This window comes from Hemicordylus capensis, chromosome 1, assembly GCF_027244095.1.
Source record: "Hemicordylus capensis ecotype Gifberg chromosome 1, rHemCap1.1.pri, whole genome shotgun sequence".
NCBI lineage: Eukaryota > Metazoa > Chordata > Lepidosauria > Squamata > Cordylidae > Hemicordylus > Hemicordylus capensis.
Window position 1 is genome coordinate 189,815,853 of NC_069657.1, and position 20,982 is coordinate 189,836,834.

At 43.6% G+C, this 20,982-nt stretch overlaps 1 protein-coding gene across 16 annotated transcripts in view; it reads right to left on the reverse strand.

The window, feature by feature from the left end:
* KCNH7 (potassium voltage-gated channel subfamily H member 7) overlaps positions 1-20,982 on the reverse strand; it is a 440,460-nt gene that overhangs the window by 147,140 nt on the left and 272,338 nt on the right. For 9 of the 16 annotated variants that reach the window (XM_053261635.1, XM_053261672.1, XM_053261607.1 and 6 more), the window contains 4 exons: positions 7,612-8,040; positions 6,077-6,097; positions 5,390-5,413; positions 2,122-2,336 (listed from right to left, as the gene is read on the reverse strand). In XM_053261635.1, the coding sequence (XP_053117610.1) occupies positions 2,122-2,336; positions 5,390-5,413; positions 6,077-6,097; positions 7,612-8,040 (689 nt within the window). The remainder of the gene's footprint in view (positions 1-2,121; positions 2,337-5,389; positions 5,414-6,076; positions 6,098-7,611; positions 8,041-20,982) is intronic. The other 7 variants (XM_053261721.1, XM_053261653.1, XM_053261625.1 and 4 more) reach the window with 3 other exon arrangements.

The window sequence follows — 20,982 nt, forward strand, 5'->3', positions numbered from 1 at the left end:
ACTGGAAGTATTCTAAGAACAATTCTTGGCACCTTGCAGAGCACTTCAAATTTAATTTGAAATTTAGAGAACTGTAGAGTTCCTGGCAGGTCAAAATGACCTAAACTGATTCTGTCAGAGCTTGTATAAATGAACATAAGTGATGTGGGGTATGACTTTTAAAAAGTTATTCTTTAATATGGAATAAGTAGTAAATCTGAATGACATATTTTGATATTAAATTATCCCACCAGCAGAAGAGAAAAAGCTGAACATACTATCATAACTTATATAAGTATGTTTTATACATAATAACATGATTTCAAACTACAAAAACCTAAATTGCTTAAGACATATCAAAGCTGATCTGAACAAAACTAGATCCTTTACAAATGCCAAGCAAATACAATGGCTGGCGACTCATTAAAAAGTATCTAGTCACTTCAGCCATTGGCTGAGCTCCAGATAGAAAGAAGCGGAGTGCCACTTTTCCTGCATTTTCTCCAATTGGATGGCCTATGGATTTCTGTTAAGGGGGGAAGTAGCACAACAGCCATGTGAAAATGTTAGGGAATGCTACTGCAGAAACTTTTGAAAGGTCTGTAGTATGAGATCCTCCTTATTAGGGGTGTGCCTGAAACACATTTTGTGTTCTGTTCCCAGCTTGGAACAGAACACAAAATGCATGAAATGTTCCATTGGTACAACTGGGTGAGTCGGTTGTTCTGACAGAATGATCCTGGTCCATCAGAATGGACCAACCCCATTATGGGTGCCACTTTGGATTCCATTCCACCTCAGTGGGTCATTATGTCCCAAGCTTGGAAGAGGCCCCATTTTTAGTGGTCTTCTGTTCCAAGCTTGGAACCCTTGAAATGGCTCATTTCAGGGTGGAATGTTCCAACCTTAGAATATTCTGTACACCCCTACTCCTTATTCCTTCACTAGAACATCCATGCATATTCATCTGTCACTTGCCAATGGCCCAGTGTTGCTGTTATATCTTAAGGCCACAATCCTATGCACATTTACCTGGAATAAGGCCCATTGAACTCAGTAGGCTTTGCAGGATCAGGCTATTAGGCACTCAAATTGGCATGCTGAATTAAACAAGGCCCCTTATGGCATTCCTGCAGCCCAATGGCAGGGCAGAAGCTGTCCAGAGCATTGTTGGAGTCCTGCCAATGAGTTAAGCTACCACAATGGTTTGGGGAAGGCTTAGGAACATAAGAAGCTACCTGATACTGAATCAGACCATTGGTCCATCTAGGTCAGTATTGTCTACACTGACTTGCTGTGGTTCTCCAAGGTTTCAGGCAGGAGTCTCTCCCAGGCTTACCTGGAAGTGCCAGGCAGTGGCAGCCGGTTAGGGCAGCGCTGGTGGGAGGCAAGAGGTTCCTTTAAAAAACATTACCATCAATACCGGCAGCACATGGAAGCTGCCGGGAGCAGTGGCGCCCCACCTGGCATCCCATTTGTGGTTGCCTCACCTACTCATCTGGCCCCTGAACATGCACGACAGTCATCTGCATGGTATGCTGACCATGCAAATGGTATCATGCATGTGCAGGGACCAGATGATTGCATGAGTGCAGTAGGCGGGGCAGATGTGTGTGGGGCATTAGGTGGGGTACTGCTGCTCCTGGCGGCTTCCAATTGCTGCTGGTATAGACAGTAATGTTTTTAAAGGTACCTCTGCACCCCCACTTCCAGCGCTGTGTCTTCACAGCAGTTGTTCTGGCCACTGTCATTTAAAAACAACAACAATGAAATATGCTCATCCCTTTGCTCATCGCAATCACACAGCAATGGGACAAACACAATGCATAGCAGCCAGGGTGGCTGTTTTTAAGCACTTCAGACCATTCCCACCAGCCAGAGCATTGGGCAGGGTCTCAAGACTAGGCTGTTGGCCTTCTGATGGCCTGGGCTCCCTGCATCCAACTAGGCCAATCCTTAACATCACCCTGGTGACTTCTATCTAGAAGACTTCTGAATAAACAGAGTTTATAATTGATCCTGAGATGAGTAAAGTTAGAGTGAAATGAATGAAATTGCCATTTAATTATACAAGCCAAGAAGGTAAAATAAAACTTATTTAACTGAGCAAACCGAAATGCAACCATCAAAACCCCCTCCTACCTGGGTAACCTTCTCAGTTACATTGTGTGTTCTGTCTTTCACTTTGGGTGCAATAATTGTTTTCTCTGAAGATGGAGGCGATGAACTTTTTTTTTCATTTTTGACATCAGAAAAGTTCAAGGTTAGTTGTGGAATTTTGTTGATGGTGCTGTATTTGTTGAGGTTTGAATCCGATGTAGATCCTAATAAACTTGATTTGATATGGTTAAATGGACCTAAAAGAGATAGGGGAAAAAACACTTTCAGTGTTGAATTACTTCATGATGAGAATTGATGAAAGTGTCCATGAACCACATAAAGCGGTACCTAAAACAGGTTATTCAATATCTGTTGTTGTTGTTTGTTATAATTTGTAATTTTAAATAATTTTAACATTAAAATATTAGTCTAAAAGGTGCTGCATTTTTTAATTTATATAATTGATTAACATGGCATATCAGATCTATTTTTATACTATGTAATTTTTAAAATGTTGGCCAAAGTTGCTCATTTTTCTAGCTTAGAACCTGCCAGCATTTACACACTTTCTTAATTTCAAGCCCAAAGGCTGCTCTTAGCTTATTACACAGTTGCAACAGTAAACTATGCCCTACTGCAGATAAAATTATTTTGAAGTAATCAAAATAATCTGATCTGCAGTTGGGCACAGGCTAGACTGAGAATTGAGGGCTTCTAGGTAAGGAACATAAGGACCCTTTTAGATGTTACATCAGTCTAGAACAGGTCTGCTCAACTTAGGCCCCCCAGCTGTTTTTGGACTACAACTCCCATAATTCTCAGCCACAGCAGCCAATAGCCAGGAATTATGGGAACTGTAGGCCAACATCTGCAGGAGGGCCGAAGTTGAGCAGGCCTGGTTAGGGTTACCTTGGGTATGTTAGGGTCACCTTGGGTGAGTCATCTTCAGACATTAAAAAAAGTAGGGGTGCTGTGTACTGAAAATGTCCCAAAGCTGATGCACTCAGAAGCCTCACTCCCACACTGCCTAAGGTTACAGCATTTGTCTCTACAAACAAATACTGCCACCATTGACAGAAGGCAGGTGGAGCTTCTGAGCACATTCACATGTGGTTAGGGCTTCCAGGCATGCTCTCAGGACACTGAACATATCCCTGCTTTTTAAATGTCTGAAGAAGGCTGTGGAGATCAGAGAAATTAGTGCGGGATAGGTCTGTCAGTGATGACTGGTCATGGTGACTTTATGGAACTTCCATCTTCAAGGATAGTATGCCACTGAATACCAGGTAATAGAGCAACAGCAGGGAAGGGTTATGCAGCCTTCACACTCTGTTTGAAAGCTTCCTGGAGGCATCTGGTTTGCTATTTTAGGAAGCAGGATGCTGACAAATGTTTGGTCTGATCCAGCAGTGTTCTTCTTATGTTCTTATGACTGATCCTGTCATCCAGGTGAAAGTGATTCATGTAGCAGATGACTGTTTACACATACATCTAGGATCAGGACTTGCATCAGAGAACTAATTTCAGTGAAAGAAGCTGGTCTGGTCTCTTTCAGTGCCATTTCAATTCTTTCCAGAATGGAACAGGACAAAACCAGAACTAATTTCACTCTGTGTGGACAATGACCTGCTGTACTTAGATTAGCGGGGTGGGGGAGACAGGTAGGCCTTAATGGAATCCACAAGCTCTGCCCCTTAACCCTCTCCAATTTCAGGCAAACCATGCCCCCCTCACCCTGTACCCTTCTAGGGACCCCTCTGCCCCCTTAATTCAAGCACTGCACTCTGGCCAATCTCTCTCAACAGAATTCATATCATGGCCGACTTCAGATGTAATGTAGAACCATGGATCCAATGGACCTGTGGTTCCACGTCCCCTCCCCCCACTTTCCCATCCGCAATCGGATGTTCAGGAGAGTTGCCTCTTTGCAGTCAGAGAGACTGCGAAGAGGTGGGGGAGCTGGATGTGCAGGCTTCCATCAGAAAGACAGCCCACACAGCCAATTGGGCTGGAGTAGTTTCCTCCTTCTCCAGTTCTATGGGGTTGAAACTGCGGTGCCAGTGTTCAGATGTAACGCTGGCACCGCAAAACCTGAGTTGAAGGTGCCCAAACTCTGCTCTGAACCAAAGCTTCAGATTGGAGTTTGGGGAGGGAAACTGTGGGTCCTTTTTTTGCCTTAAGCTCTGGTTTCCCAAATTTGGATGTGCAGCTAAGGAAACCAGAGGTGAAGCAATCTCTAGTTTCCTATTATGTCTGAATTCAGCCCATGTGTGGGACCTATTACACATCAAGAGGCAGTGTGGTGTAATGGGTCACTTGGACCAGAGAAGACCCAGGTTCAAATTTCCCTACCATAAAGCTCAAGAGAGCCCTTGGGCCAATCACTCTCTCTCTCTCAGCCTATCCTACTTCACAGAGTTGTTAGGACAGAAGAAAGGTAGGATACAAGTGTGAGAAGTAATTAGTGTCCAGATCAGAGGGAAAAGCCACACAATACACTTTATGGTGAACAGCACTTTTGTTCTCAAGACACCAACTGAAAACATGAATACATGAAAGATCAAGATACCATTCCAAACCCATTTAGAAACCATGGTTCGCTTTCCTTCCACTGCTGCTGTGCTATGAATCTGGCCGTGCTATGAATCCACAAAGGGGCATACTCCCTGGTGTTCTCCCAAACTATCTTATTGGATTTACAGTACACATTTAGAATTTGTCCTTTCAGAGTAGGTAACCATAGTTTCAAAACAAAACAAAAAACAAATGCACAATGTTGAGCACCTTAAACCAACAATGAGTTCACTTACAACTGGTATTTCACTTACAAAAACATATGACCATACTATATCTAAACCACTGCGGACATACACAAAAAGCAAATGTGTGGACTTCCATAAATCAGTAGCAATGCATCGCTTACGGACTTTAGCTCATGCACTCCATGCAGTTCAGAGAGGAGATATTTTACCAAGGACACAAAGTTTTTGTAACATGCATGAAATTATGAAGGGGGCCAAACTTATAACGTCTCCCCCTCTCTCCATCCCCAAATTAGGCTATAGATATTATTGTTTGATTCAGTTTAGTGAAGCCTTTGTGCAAGAAGGATTTTTCTCAATGTGTCAAAGAAACATAATGAATTGGATCCAAATTGTGTGTGTGTGAGAGAGAGAATTTAGCTGCATTGTCCTAGTGAAAAGGACTGATTTGAAAACGTAGCATTATGTGATTAAAATTCTTTTAGCGTGAAATTGCAAATGAAATTCATGCATGTACATTTGAATACTACAGTAAGCTTAAACCATACCCCCTGCCATCCAGGAACGTGAAACTAGTTTTAAGGAGACAAAAGAGGAATAAGTGAAGAGTGCTACAAGGGTCCAGATTACTAGTTAATCTTTTTGAGGTGTAAAATAGAAAAATGAAATAGATTTAAAATTCTTATTGCTGTTATACATTAAGAGTCCAATTTGTAACATTTTTTGCCAGTTCATCTCTGGGAAGTGATTATTCATCTCTCTTTAGTGAATATTTTGCCTTGGAACTGCAGCATCCACAGTCTATCTGATATAGATATAGATATATAGGCACAATCCAGCTAAAGTGAGACACACTTAAGCCCTATTGAATTCAAGGGGAGAGAGTTAAGCACGTGCTTAACAAGCACGTGCTTAACCCCCACTGAAATCAATGGGTCTTAAAAGTGATTAACTGGATCAGGCTTACTGTCAATAAAATAACAAGCATATTCATAGTTCACCCATTCCTTCATAGCTTCCTTTGACAGGCAGTTTATAGTCATTTTGTGGCAAGACCAAAGGGAATGATCATGTCTCCAACAGGCGAAATAAAGATAATTTCTGCAGTGTGCCCAGCCCAAGAGAGATTAGCATGAGAATGTTGCATTTGTACATTTCATACAGCAGGCAAGTTAACATGCCAAAGAGTGTGGCTCTTAAAGCACTGGACAATACATCTTACAGGTTTACATTACCTTTGACATTGCGACCATTGTCTGATATTCAGCAGAATAAAGAAAAACAGAGGAAAATAATAATAAAAATAAACTCTAGATCCAAAGAATAAACATAGGTTATTTGAAAATCTATACTTAAAAAAAATTAAATGGACACCCCACTGGGCCCCATTTTTATTGTTTTAAATCAACTAATGGGTGAACTCCAACCACTCCCTCCTGCCATGCATGAGTGGAATACATTTCTGCTCGCGCAAAGGGGAAATGGTAAAATTTCTTCTGATAGCAGCCCTTCATATCCTATAAGTTGCCTCTCGGGATGGTTCCCTGTCCTTTGGAGGTGGCTTTTCAGCGGGGTGGGGACTACCACTTGTAAGAGGAAGTTTAAAAGCTCCCATAGCCGCAGAGCAGCCATTTGAGCTGATCTGGATCCTGCCTATGTTGGTCGCACATTGACTGTGAGCATTATGCATCTAATGCTAAGCACATTTCACTGCCTGATCATAACCATTCTTATTCCTATGCACACAGACTAGAGGATAAGTTTCATTTAAAACAGTGGGGCACCCATCCAATTAACATGCTTAGGACAGAACAGAAGTCTCATTTGTTTCAATGGGAAAGTTAAACTTGTGCTGAAAACTAAGTGGGATGAAAAGTGCTTAACTGCCAGAACCACCCCCCCACATGCTATGTTAAAATCACTTTAATAATTAAGTGATATCATTTTGTAAAATCTTGCTCACAATATTCTCTACCTAGTCTGACGTGAAGCATGGTTCTCTGGCACTGTATGGTTAAAAAAATCAAATTGCCAGTTAAATAAAATTAGTTAGGAATTAAAAAATAGATACCGTCACACATGGACATTGAGGTAAATGAGAGAAGGAAAACAGTCTCAAGGCCTGAATCCAATAAATTATATTTGGATGGTATCTTTATTTCAGTCGTCATAGAGTTTGACTAATTCATTTGTAAGGATGGTGAGGGTGAATACTCTCAATAAACTTCACAATAATCTCACTAGTTTTAGTTGAGATGATTTTCCAGTGACGCCCTAAGCATCAAGGCTCACATGCTTGTGCAGTATGATGCTGGCACTCCTGATTGGCCTGTGCGGCTGCAGGCATCTAAAGAAACACTAGCGCTCCCACAGAGGAGCACAAGTGCCCAGGTATTTAAACCTTGTGGGTTGACATGATGCACACAGCTAACAGAGATGGAGTGATTTGCAGAGCCACTGCTGCAGACGCAGAAGCAACAGCGGCACTGTGGGGAACAGGCGACAGTGCTGAGGATTTCTGCACTTTCCCCCATTCATGACAATGGGAAGGAATGCCTTAACACTTGTAGTGCTACCATCCATTCTTTACAGTGGTGCCACCACTGCCTCCGTGTTGGCAGCAGTAGTCTTTGTTGGCTGTGCGCATCATGTCAGTATGCTGACTTCAGCGTGCTCGTGGACTGAGCTGAGTCATAGTGTACACCAAACACTCGCAACCATCCATTTATTGGTTTACCACAATGCATAGGTATTGATTTTTCAACTGTACCTTCACTAGCATGCCGGTCCCTGAACACATTCTTGGGATGGATGTTAAATCCTTCTATGTTATGTACTGAAGATGCTCTCCTTATGCTGCAAATACTTTCTTTTGACTGAGCATGGGTTAGTGCAGTACTTGAATGGAGCATGTCCGGGTATAGTCGATCCCACTGCCGTTTCGGTGATGAATGGTCAAGAGGTCCTGATATATTCACCGGAGGTGAACATGTGCTTGGCTGGATCAGTGCCTTGGTGTCATCCGCTTCAGAGGGGCTGCAGCTTTCTTTTGTTGGGGACTTCAAGTGCTTCATAGCCATGGAGTCGTCACTGCGTTTTGATGAATCAACAACCACAGCATCGGGATCTTCCTGAGGCAAGGACTGCTTTCTGTATGATAAAAGGCTCAGTCCAGGGAGCTTGAACCCAAAAAGTTTGCCTAAGTAGAAAAAAAGGACGAGATTTTTTTTTTTTTAATTCACCAAAATGTACATTCTTAGATAGCAACACGTTTCTCTGGTTTCCAGGCAGGGCTTGGAAAGGGTGCTGTCTGAAATCCTGGAGTGCTGCTGCCGGTCACTGTAGCCCATGCTGAACTAGATGGTCCAGTGGTCTGACTTCACCCACAACCCCCCGCCCCCAATTGTGGATAGGACCATAATTCGATATTGTCTACACTGACTGGAACCCTCCAGGGATCTAGGCAGGAGTCTTTCCCAGCACTTCCTGGAGGTGCTGGCAGGGATCAAGTCTGGAACCTTCTGCATGTAAAGCAGATGCCTGTGCCAGAGCTGTGGCCCCCAGTCTCCAAATGGGAGATTTTGTGGCGGAAGTAGTTTCCAGTGTTCCCATGACTTGGTATACATTCCAATTATTTGGTTGAGACTAAAAGCCACCTAATGGCGCAGTGGGGAAATGACTTGATTAGCAAGCCAGAGATTGCCAGTTCGAATCCCCGCTGGTATGCTCCCCAGACGATGGGAAACACCTATATCAGGCAGCAGCAATATAGGAAGATGCTGCTCAGGAGGACGCAATGGTAAACCCCTCCTGTATTCTACCAAAGACAACCACAGGACTCTGTGGGGGCCAGGAGTCGACCTTGACTCAACTGCACACTTTACCTTTAGAGTGCAGTTAACTTTCTTGGGACTAACCCCCATGAAGTGACCAAGATGGTCACTTTCATGTATACAACAGAGCTTTCCTGTTAAAGGAAAACTTGTTATTGGTTTTGGTTGTAGGACTTTATCCTGGAGAATATGATCTCCCTCATTTCTCAACAAGTGAGTAAGGAGAGTCCAGACACATTAGGAATTAGGGCAACAGTCCTTTCCCAGAAAGACACACATTCCCTGCCCCACTAGAAACTGAGTACAGCCTGTCCTTAGGTAACATTACCCACCATTACCTGCTGTCATCCCTGCCTTCTGGGTAAATGAATAGAAGACTAATATGGGCTGAGTTTAGCAAGTTGTGTGGCTTGCAAATATGAGATGTTCTGATAGGCTTCTTATCTGATCATTTAAAAACAACAGCTAGAGAACTCTTGTAGATACACCCTAAGTCCTGAGATACAAACGGGATGGTATCCTGACTAATGCTTGTAAGGAAGCTCTGCGGGGACAAACCATGAGCCCACTCTTAACATTCAGAGTAGGGATGTGCATGAACTGAGGTTCATGGAGCCCGCACAGTGCATGGATTGTTGGGGGCAGCGTCATCAAAGCAGGAAGGTGCATGCTGAGGCGGAGAGCAGGTCTTCTTTTTAAAATATCCCACTCACAACTTCCCTCTCGGCCGCACTGAACTGGTTCAGATCTTGTCTGAACCAGTTCAGCACCAAACCAGTGCATGAGGTTCGTGCACATCCCTATTGCTCAGAAGTCTACCACAGACCCAAAGTGCAGCAGCATTACTGAACCATAACATTGTGCATCATGTTAGTCAATGTCAATACAAAAAGCAAATGGATCGGACCAGGCTGAATGTCTATGCAGCTCACACAAAATGAGAGCCCTCTTTGCTTCACTTCCAGGACCAGAAGAGTTTTTGAAGAAAGCTGAATAAGAAAGCACCAAACTGCTAATTCTTTCTCTCTCTGTGTGTGTTTTTTAAGGAATCATTTTTAAAGAGAAGTTTTTAAAAACCCACAGGAAATTGGGACTTTAAATCTGAGATAACATTTTTCCCCTAAAAAAAAAAAAAGAAAAAAAAAAGGATGGCAAGGATACTCATCTCGGTTTTCTGTTTCATGCCTGAAAGTATTAGCAATAGGAAGCACTCAGTACAGAGTGAGAGTGTTTCCAACTGAACTACAGTTAGACAGCTAAATCAGCAATGCAGCCTAACATGGTCGTGTTAGCCTAGCAAAGCAGAAAAGACCATCTGTGCCACCATGAATGTTGCTAAAATAGAACAGCAATGAAGAAGAAATGTGGAGGGTTTCTACATTTCCCATTGCAGGAATGCAAGGAATTCCTCTGAATGATCCTACTTGATAGGCATGCCATGCCATTGATGAACTATAATAATTGTTTGAGCTTTGATGCAATTTGCTTGCACAATTGATTTATAAACTGTTTTGTAACTCAATTTCATGTGCTTTACAAAAGCTACAAAGTGGTTTAATCTACTTTGCTAATGTTTAGCTGTAGCCAGATTTGTCAAGAGTGCATTAGCTGTTAGGCAGAAACTTCTTTCTCAGCAGCTCCCAAGTGCATGTCATTGAACCTGTTGGTACAGATGGAAAACTGACACCTTCAACAGCTTGTACTACATCACATTTATCTCTTGTTCCATTTTATGGAGTGTGGGTGGGTGTGTTTACATAATCCAGGTCTGCAATGACATGGAGACTCTCTCTCATCCAAAGACTGATTCTGCGCTGGAGAGAAAGGGGAGGGAAGTGCTCAATGGAAGAAGGATCTTGTGAGCTGAGCAGTGGACTCACAGCATCTGGCTCTTCCACAGATCTCTGGAGCAGGTTGAGCATTATGCACACAATCCCTGAGGCATTGATAAGGAAACCCTTTCCACCATGAGAGCATTTAGGGAGGGTGGAAGGAAGTCACTCCCCTGCCCGACATCAGCAGCACCTCTGTCTCTGGTTAGCTTCCTAGTTCTACATACTGACTTGTTATCAGCTTACAACAATGTTATATTGTTATAAGCAACCATGTTGACTTTGGAAAAATGCTTACGGTTTGTGTGTGTGTGTGTGTGGGGGCACATTCAAATGTTCATTGGGCAAATGGTCCATCTACCCTGCCTTGGTTTCAATGGAAGGCAGTTTGGATGCACACTTGGGATACTGGCTGGTATCCAGAGCAACGGAGCAAGAACATAAAGGAGAGCTGCTTCCTCACAGCCAGAGGGTTCCCAATTGGCAATGCACCTGCATGGGGTGGGGTGGGCGGTTGAGGGAGGTTTGGGCAATCTTGTGTGCCTCCAGAAGTATCCCCGTATCTTCTGGAGGCACAGAAGATTGCCCGTATCTTCTGAAAATATGAAAGTCCCTGAGGTCACAGAGTTTCAGAAGGCACAGAGCTTTTCATATTCTGTAAAGTCCACAATATGAACTACTGCAGAAAGTGCTGATGGAAATAACAAGCAAGGCGGGTATTGGTCTGATAAACCTTCCTAATAATCTGCCTGAAGTATGGCTCTAATCAACCATACCGCTGCTCCCAGGTGTCCTATAAACGTGGAGGAAATGATCTGCTTTGTGGGAGGAATCAAGGGACAGCCCTGAGAGCCGCCTCAGCCCTCAAAGACACATTTTGAGGGGGTCATTGGGAGTAGAAGAGGGAAGGAGGACTGGTGAAAATTGTTCCTCTCCTGTCGCACAAGTGGAACATACTTCCCCAAGTGAGACATTAGTCTGGATGCTGCCCAATAATAACATGAATGGCTGAGCAAATAATGTTTTGCAGCTTGTTCCCTAGCAGTTCTCAGAAAATTCCAGAGCTGTCCTCTCTTGGTGTTTAAAACCTTCATTAGTTTGCTGCTCTTCGAAAAATCAGTTGGTTTTGGAACACACACAAAAATGAAGCTCTTAAATAAAAGGCAATCAATCACATTTTCTCTGCAAATGTGACACAAAGGAACTTGAATTGACGACACCAAACATCACATTTATTTTGCGCAAAGGGACTTCCCTATCATGAAGCAAGCAATATGAAAGTCTTACCATTTCACTTACTTTTATTTTATGGCTTTGTAAATCTGCAGTGGGAACTGCCCTTTCTTTGTGTAGATTCTTCACATCCTCCAAAGAGGAAGACTGTATCCTATTTATCCCTTCTTCCCTTTTGTTAAGCTTGCAGTCTACTTGGTATTTGAGAGCCAGCGTGGTGTAGTGGCGGACTAGGACCAGGGAATGAGTGATGGACTAGGACCCGGAAGCCCCGAGTTCAAATCCCCATTCAGCCATAATACTAGCTGTGTGACTTTGGGCCAGTCACTTCTCTCTCAGCCTAATCTACTTCACAGGGTTGTTGTGAGGAGAAACCTAAATATGTAGTACACCGCTCTGGGCTCCTTGGAGGAAGAGTGGGATATAAATATAAAAAATAAAATAATAATAATAAATACTATCTCCACTTTAACCCACCCCTGTCCTTTCCCTCAGCCTTCAACCCCACCCCTTTCTATAGGTCACCCACCTCCCATTCTCTTAAAACAGTAGGCCAAGGAAGAATGTGTTGAGTCGTCTTTTGAAGTGTCATCCCTAAAGCATTTCTCATGTTTATCCAGTGGTGGCTGGTGCGGGCACTGCTGGGGAGGCAGTGGGAGGCACCTTTAACTGTAAACTAGTAGGTGCTTACCTCCTGCCACACCCGAAAGCTGTTGGGAGCAGCGGCGCACCACAACTGAGATGGAGGATCAGCTCTGTCACTCAGCTGCCAGAGGCCATTTGCATGGCCAGCAAATGGCCTCCACGTATGTGCAGAGGCCAGCTGAGTACCAATACCAATACAAGATGGATGATAACCAGAGTGCCTGAGGCAAGTGGGAAGTACCAGCATACTAGGAGTGACCCGCAGGCATATCCGTTTCACAAACATCTGAAGAAGAAGAAATCTAAGGGGTTGTAAAAAACACCAACCCCCCCCCCAACTGCTCTCATGTTAGTCAATGGGGCAGAACGTTCAGGAGCTCAGACACTTAAGACAAGCAGGTGGGTGGAGGCAGATTGAACCAATTTCAGGCCTCTGTGCATGCGTGCACATGTGCAGCGGCCTGGAATCGGCCCAATCTGCCTCATTTGGGAGGAAAGCAGGTCCAGATGAGGAGCTCTTTTGCCACCTTCTCTCCTGCCTGCCTCCAGCCTGGCTGTCTCCAGCATGCCAGCCTCGACTTCACCTGTTATCGTCTGGGAAGCGGGCGGAGCTCTGGCCACCATCCCTGCTCTGCCGCTGTGCATCAGCAACCACCCATCATGACCAGGTAAGCACGTTCGGCGACAGCTGGTTCCAGAGAGCATGGCTGTGCCCTTGTCACCAGTGGCTAAGTCCCACCCCCTAGGTGGCCACGCCCCTCTCCACCCCCAGTGTCCGATTTAGGTCAATACAATGTTGGCAACCCTATGACTCAGTGAATGGCAGCTCCTTTGTCCAGGGAAAAGCTATGGGATACAGCCCCTGCTTGGCACACAGAGAGTGCCAGATCCTTCAGCTCTTCTCAGTTGGCATAATTTTCAGCTGCCCCATGGCTTCTGCCTCTCTTCCTCTCTCAGTATTGGCGGAGGGCCAGCCTGTCTGAAATCCTGTCTTGCAGGAGTATGGCTTCTGAGTCTCTCTCACTCCCCCCGCCCTCTCTCTCTCCTCTCTCTTTCGCTCTTCCTCTCTCCACCCCTCCTGTTGCTGTTCTTCTGAACAGACACCAGCCCAGCCCATGCCTCCCCCGCCAAAAAGTTGCTGTGGCCCCTGCAGTATATTTAAACCAGCCCCAAAGGGGAGAAATTTGCCACAAAATCTCTTGGTGTTATGAAGTACTGCTCCCCCAGATGCTAGCAGGCAAGTTTTGAGGGAATTTTCTCATAATTCACCAGCTTTATGAGAACACTGGTTGTTCAGATAACCGCAGTGAGAAGTAACAGAAGAAATGTGCCTTAGGTCACTCTTTAGCAGTTTCACAGAACTGAAGAACTCTGCTCCTTAACATTAACCCTTGAAGCTTTAGGGCTGGATGAAAAAGAGCTGGGACTGAGCACCAGTTTCCTCTGCCCAAAAAACATAAAATGGCCCCCACATCTTCACTATGCATGATTAAGTGGGAACACACCAAGAATGTGTCTGCCGTGACATCACGTGTGATTAAAGAATGTGCCAAAAATGCTTTGGCAGGTCCTTGAATGAAATTACAGCAGACACATTCTTGATGCATTCCTGCTCTAATCACACGCGTGGGGTGGGGGCATAGGCACCGTGTTCATCTGGACTGACTCAAATTAAAATTTGCACATGAAGTAAGACCCAAGTTAGAGCAGGAACTCCTATCTTTCTTACCAACTTTTGCTTTTTCACCATACTCAGCCAGGGCTTAAACATGCATACCAGGGATATACGTTTCATTGCAGGTACATACTTGTTTCTTATTCTACTCCCCCCACCCCCAGTCTGAATAACCAAAGAAAACTGTATCTCCATCCCCAAAAGGGGTTCATGTCCTCAGGCTTTTAAATTTTTCTGCACTCCCTGATAGGGCCTCAAAACTATTTCAGGGTATGAAACAAAAGGAAGTTTGTCAGTAAAATCCTGGACAGCATTTGAATTGGTCCCCAACGCATAACCATAGGCACTGGGAACCTCAGATGGGATCTCTGATGGGTAGATGCTGTCAAATCTGTCATATATCATGTATCAAAGCAGGAACTAAGATGGTGGGTGTTTGTTTTTTAAAAGCAGGTGTGATCTAAATTATGAGGTCATTCACACAATCAAAAATTGTGTCCCATCCAGATTTGGAAAAGCCTGGGTAGCTTTGCCTCCTACCTTGCTTCCACACAATCACATCTACCCAAATTTTCTTCCTACCTAGCTTCTACACAAGCAAAAATTGGGAGCATACGCAGCTCCCAATCCCGGGTAGAACACAATTTTTGATTGTGTGAATGACCTCTATGACCTACTAAAATGGTGTCTGGAAAAGTGAACAACCAGGCAATTGAAGGTTGCATTGCCATTCAAATTCTTGCTCAACTTGATTACAACGATGAAAGGGACAAGAAGGAAATCATGACAGTTACTATAGCTGGTCACTTTGTCCCAACTGTTTGGGTGGGCGGGGTAGTTGGTGTAATAAGAATAGATACTGTCCTCTATAAAAATGGCTGCCTAACAGCAATACACTGAAATATGTAATTGCAGATCAAATGAAGATGTATGTGATAGCATCCCCTGACAATAGGGTTTTGGTGCTAATTATGAACAGCGTGAGTACCATTCATATATGCAATATGGAGATTATTAAAAATGCCAACTGCTCATATATACTGATATTACAGGAACAGAGATATCCTACACCTCAAAACAATGCTTTCTGCTATTGTTGACAAACAGTATTTGTCATTTCATATTCAACATGATGTATCTGACTTAAATAATAGAATTTCAGTTTACTAGCAACATAGCATCATCAATGAATGTTAAAATGTATCAAATCAATAAACATAACTGCTATGGTGGTGCTGGCATGATGAGCTTTGGTTTGATTCTAAAATAATCCATTGAATTACTGATCTAGGCAGGTATATATGGGAATGTGGGGTGAAAAGCACTGAGCCCCTTTCGGAACATTTTGACCTTGGCTCAGTTGAGATTGAGCAGATTGACACTGCTGAAATTATTTTTATCAAATTATGGTTATCACAAAACCTATATCTAAATCATCATATTTATCACAGAATCACATTTGCTCCGATTAACTGACATTCCTTTATGTAGAAAAATGTCATATATGAGGCGTCACAGAAACAAGTAGTTATTTTTATCTCTCCTTTGCCCATCCTGGGAGTCTCTTTTAGAAAAGACAAGCTTGAACTGGAGAAAAGGAAGATTCACCAGAGCATGTGGTACGTTTGTGAATATTACAACCAGGAAGGTGGAGTCAATCACTTGGGTCTTTTCCACTTTGATCAGTATCCTACTAGGAGGGTATCAAGCAGATGAGAATGACCCATGTGACTGGCCACGCCCACAGAGGTGTGGTATTTACAAACACATACCACATAGGCCTGCTGGTTCACACAATTGTCCAAATCTAGGTTTAATATGAGTTACCATGGTTGTGTGAACCTGCCACAAACCATGGGTTCACACAATCATGCTCAAGTCAGTGTCCCTTATTAAACCTAGATTTGAACAATTGTGTGAACCAGAGAATAGGAGTATCCCATATGGTTGGGTTTGTGTGTGTGTGAAGGGGGCTGAAGCCTTGGGTGAAGGAATGAGTGGTGAAGATGGAGCAGCAGAGACAAGCTTTAAAAACAACAACCCAGGAACCCACTACCAGCACGAATCAACTGTAATGGGAGAGTGGATAGAAATTTCAACTGTCAATGTAACATCAATCCATGGTGTGATAACATAATTGGCGTCCTGGCATCACATATCATATATGTCAGGGGAACAAATAACCTTAGGTTATGGTATGCCAACTAGATGGTAGAAGTATTGAGGTAGAAGTATTGAGTTTACAATTAAACTATTTTTAAAAAAACCCCACAAACTATTATAACTGCAATACCATTTGGAGACATCACACTGTTTTTAGGATGGTATTTGGTACACATATATGCCTTTTGGGGTCAGGGAGCCATTTTATTTATGTATTTATTAGCCTACTTTCCGGTAGACTGATGAGATCACCCAACATCCCCTGTGTCCGTGTGTGTGTGTGAACTTTGCAACACCTGGACCAATATGAACCTACAACTGGGTACAGTTGTAGGGATTCATAGGGAGTCAATGGCATAGTTTCTGATGATGTCATCCACCCCAATTCAAGATGGCAGTCAAGTGAACGTTTGAGGCACAAGTGGGCTAACTTGTCGATTGTCTAACCAATTTGAACCAAATTAGGTTCAGTTGTTGTAGTGACACACAGGGACACCTCAATGGTATAGTTTCTGATGATGTCATACACTCCAATTTAAGATGGCAGATGTGTAAACTTTTGGAGGTTCAAGTGGGTTTACTTATGAACTGCCTAACTGATTTGAGCCAAACTTGCTGCAGTTGTATGGACACCTAGGGATGCCCCAATGGTGGAGTTTATAATGATGTCTTCTACCCCAATCCAAGATGGCAGGCATGTGAACCTTTGAGGCACAAGTGCACTAACTTGAGGGCTGTCTGTTTTAAACCAAATTTGGTACAGTTGTAGTGAGTGACACACAGAGACACCTCAGTGTTGTAGTTTGTAATGATGTCATCTGCCCTGATTGAAGACGGCGGATGCATGAATATTTGAGGCGCCAGAGATCTAACTTGTGGACCTCAATTTGAACTAAATTTAGTCCAGTTGTAGATATAGTGAAAGGAAAGTGGGCAGATTAGTGCTTACTAGAACAACTTGTATCTCTGTAAACCACTTTGGGAACTTTTGTTGAAAAGTGGTATATAAATATTTGTTGTATATTAACAGTATTCATACATGATTACCTGGACAAAGAAGCATCTTTTAAGTGGTGGCACTCTTCCATTTCGTAGAGGGAGAGCAACTAGCACTATTCAGTCCAGCATAGCTGCCCTCTCAGATGCTTTTCCTGCTGTCTCCCTTGTGTTTCCTTTTAGATTGTGACCCTTTGAGAGAACAAGCCTATTTCTCATTTTTCTTTTCTTTTTCATTCCCCTTGCTACTTAAAAAGGGTATTCATACATGCAGCCTAATGTATGGGCAGGGGAGCCTGGGTTAGGCTGTGTGTATGAAGTGCTGGGAGTGAGGCCGCTCCTGGCGCTGACCCTGTGCCGAGCCCACCTTTTTAACATGGCGGTTATGTTAAGTGAACCTTTGGTTTGCTTAACCTCGGTTAGTGATCATATGGGTGATCACTGCCGGGTTAAACGGCTTCCCCCTGGTCCACCGCCATTACCAGCAGGAAGCCAGGGGGAAGAAGCAACCATGCTGAATGTGGCAGCGCATGTGCCCTGGGGCACCCTGGGATGCAGGAGTGGGAAGACCTCCCACTCCCAGCATTTCCCTTTGCCGCACCGCTGCTCAGTGGGCATGCAGCATGGCAAAGGGAATGACGATCACACTATTCTGTGGGGGAAGGCAGACAAATTCCTGCCTTCCCCACAGCCCTGAGAAGCACGTGGTTGAGGTAATGTGCACGGCTTCAAAATGTTTTATGGACTTATTGTTTAAAAGTGGAGTGTGTGTGTGTATTATTTGTTTTATTTTCACTTTTCACAGAAATAATGCATTATTATGTTTAGATAACACACTTGAAGAGCACCAATGAGTCTTGTTCTGGGAACAATATCCTTCCCTGTCTAGGGCAGGCGCCTAGTATTGATCTGCACAGTGTCGAGTGTGCTGTGAGGTCTATCGGAGGATTGTAGACTGAATCTGGAGGATTATGGCTGGAAGAATTGAGCCAGGGAGGGGAGAAGTGACCCCAAAACAGGTGTTTAGGCAAGGGATGTGATTAGGAGTGTGTGCTAGATCTCAAATCTAATTTTTTATTTTGTTCTTCAGATAAAAGAAGCCTGTCTTCTTGAATTCATCACAATCTCTGAACCTTCCTTCCAAACAATTCCACATTGCATTTAATTTAATGCTTCTTTCAATGCAATATAATATTTGATGCTCACAGGATAACCTTTTGAAGTGTGCATAGAAGTTGTGCACATTTAGGTAGAAAAGTTAATCTGAAATAGAATGTCCAAGCAACTTTTCTAGGGATGATCTCATGAGCATAGGTAACTTCAACAAGCAATCTAGTCTGAACAACTTGTGACTAGCCAAAATGAATTGAACCCACCAGTCAGACACTATAGTAGTCCACCAGAAGTTTGATCGATCAGTTTTTGTTTATTTGTTGCTGCCTGTCTGAGATTGCACATACAGTGACATTTCTTTGTTTTATATATTTATTAGACCTGGGCAGCTTAAAAAAGTCAGATATGATCCAATCTGACCTGAAAGAAAAATTGTTGGGAGGGCTGACACGGCTCCCAAAATTGTTGGGTCATATTGGATCGTTGCCCATTTATGTTTTAAATGGCCCTCCCCATGCCTCTAAGCTCAGACACACCTGCACAGGCCACTTAAAACTTAAATGGCCAGTTCTGCACCTCTCAGCTGCAAGGCATCCACGCGGGGAAGTGCAGGGCTGGCCATTTAACTCTTAAATAGCCCACACAGTGCATCTCAGCTAAGAGATAGCATGCTGGACATTTAATTTGGATCCACTGGGAATGTCAGAATTCCCAAGGAGTTCAGACACACCACCAAGGAGCTCAGTCAGAGATTAACTAACTGTCTGGCACTCTCTTGTCATGTCTGAACTCTTTCCAATTATTTATTTATTTATTTATTAGAAACATTTAATATACCACTCACTCCAAAGATTCCGGGCAGTGTACAATGACATGTAAATAAGGTAACATTAATAGTTACAACCATTTTAAAAAAAACAACAACCCACAAAGGTTAACAAACGAAAATAGATAATGGAAATAGAGTAAACTACAAGGCAAATGCCTGGCAGAAAAGAAAGGTCTTCAGTAAAGATTTAAAGACCAGTAAAGAGGGGGCTAGATGTATCAGAAGGGGAAGAGAATTCAAAGAAGTGGGGCAGCAACTGAAAAAGCCCTTTCGTGGGTCCTAGAACTCCGAACCTCTCGAAAATCAGGGATCAACAAAAGGGTCATCTGAAATGATCTAACAGGATGAGATGTAACTGGATGGGAGAGGCGGTTCTGTAGGTATACAGGCGCCAAGTCCTGTAAGGCTTTGAAGGTAAGAACCAGGACTTTAAATAGAATTTGGAAGCGAATGGGTAACCAGTGCAGTGACTGCAGGAGAGGTGTTACCCTATCATATCTTTTGGCACCCATAAGTAGGCGAGCTGCAGCATTCTGGACCCACTGAAGCTTCCCCATCGTCTTCAAAGGTAACCCTAGGTAAAGCACATTACAGTAATCTAAGCGAGAGATGACAAGAGCATGAGTCACTGTCATTAGTGCCTGCCCATCAAGATAAGGGCGTAATTGGAGAACCAGATGAAGCTGGGCAAATGCACTTCTAGCCGCAGCCTCCACCTGCTGTTCAAGCAGGAGGCGCGAGTCCAAAAGGACCCCCAAGTCACGGACAAGCTCCTTTGGGGGCAGCGCCACCCCATCCAAGAATGCATGATAGAGGGTATATTGGGATTGGCATGCTTTTTAGACTGACACAACTGTGCAGCCTAGTATTTGCACTGCTTTTCAGGTGATCCTCACCATGTGAGTACATGAAAATATTAAAACAAGCATTAATATATAATTTAAATAAAACAGAAAGACAAATCACAGGAAAACTCCTTTAAAAGTCATTGAAGATTAAGGCTGGATGAATAAAAACATCTTAACCTGATGCTGAAAAGATGGTAAAGTCAGCACCAGGGCATTTTTTTACACAGGGCTTTTAGCTCACATCTCCTCTAGAATGGAGGGTGTGTGTTCACATATTGGACAGATTTAACCTGAAGTCCCTGTGAACTATTGGGGAGCACTTCACACAAGATTCGGGTCTTTCATTGTGTGTTAGAGTGTAGCTCGATTTATACCCAGAGTTAAAAAATCCACTTTTTGCACCTTTGCGGGGGGGGCAACTTTGAACTCACAGCCTCATGGTAAACTTGCAGTAAAGCCTGCTGTGTGAAAAATGCCCAGGTAAGCTTCTGGGGGGAAGCATGCTGCAGACACAGCTCAACAACAGAAATGTCCTGTGCTGATTCACCACCTGGTTTACTTTTAAGGTGGGGGCAGGATCAGATGAGGATCTTAATACCTGGTGCAGTTTGAGTGGGAGGAAGTGACCCTTGTGTGAGGGAAGTGACCCTTTACAATCTCAAGTTGTAAAGGGCAGCCAGGGGGGTGGGTGGGAGGGAGGGAAGTGCCCTCCCCAGATGAGTAGTTTGCCCCCCCCACCTCGCCCCCATTTCTGTTTCAGAAATCTAATATGTGGCACACAGCTTATAAATACACTTTGCCCCTTCTGTGCCCTCTCTCCGTGTTTTTTCTGGTGCTGCCACTAGAAGGGATTTTAAGGTAAAAATTTACAACATGTTAAACACCTTGATAACCACAGTACAAGAGTGGTGAGATGTATTTGGATTGTTAGGTCATCTGTTGTGCAGGCTGAAAGTCACCATTTACAACAGTGG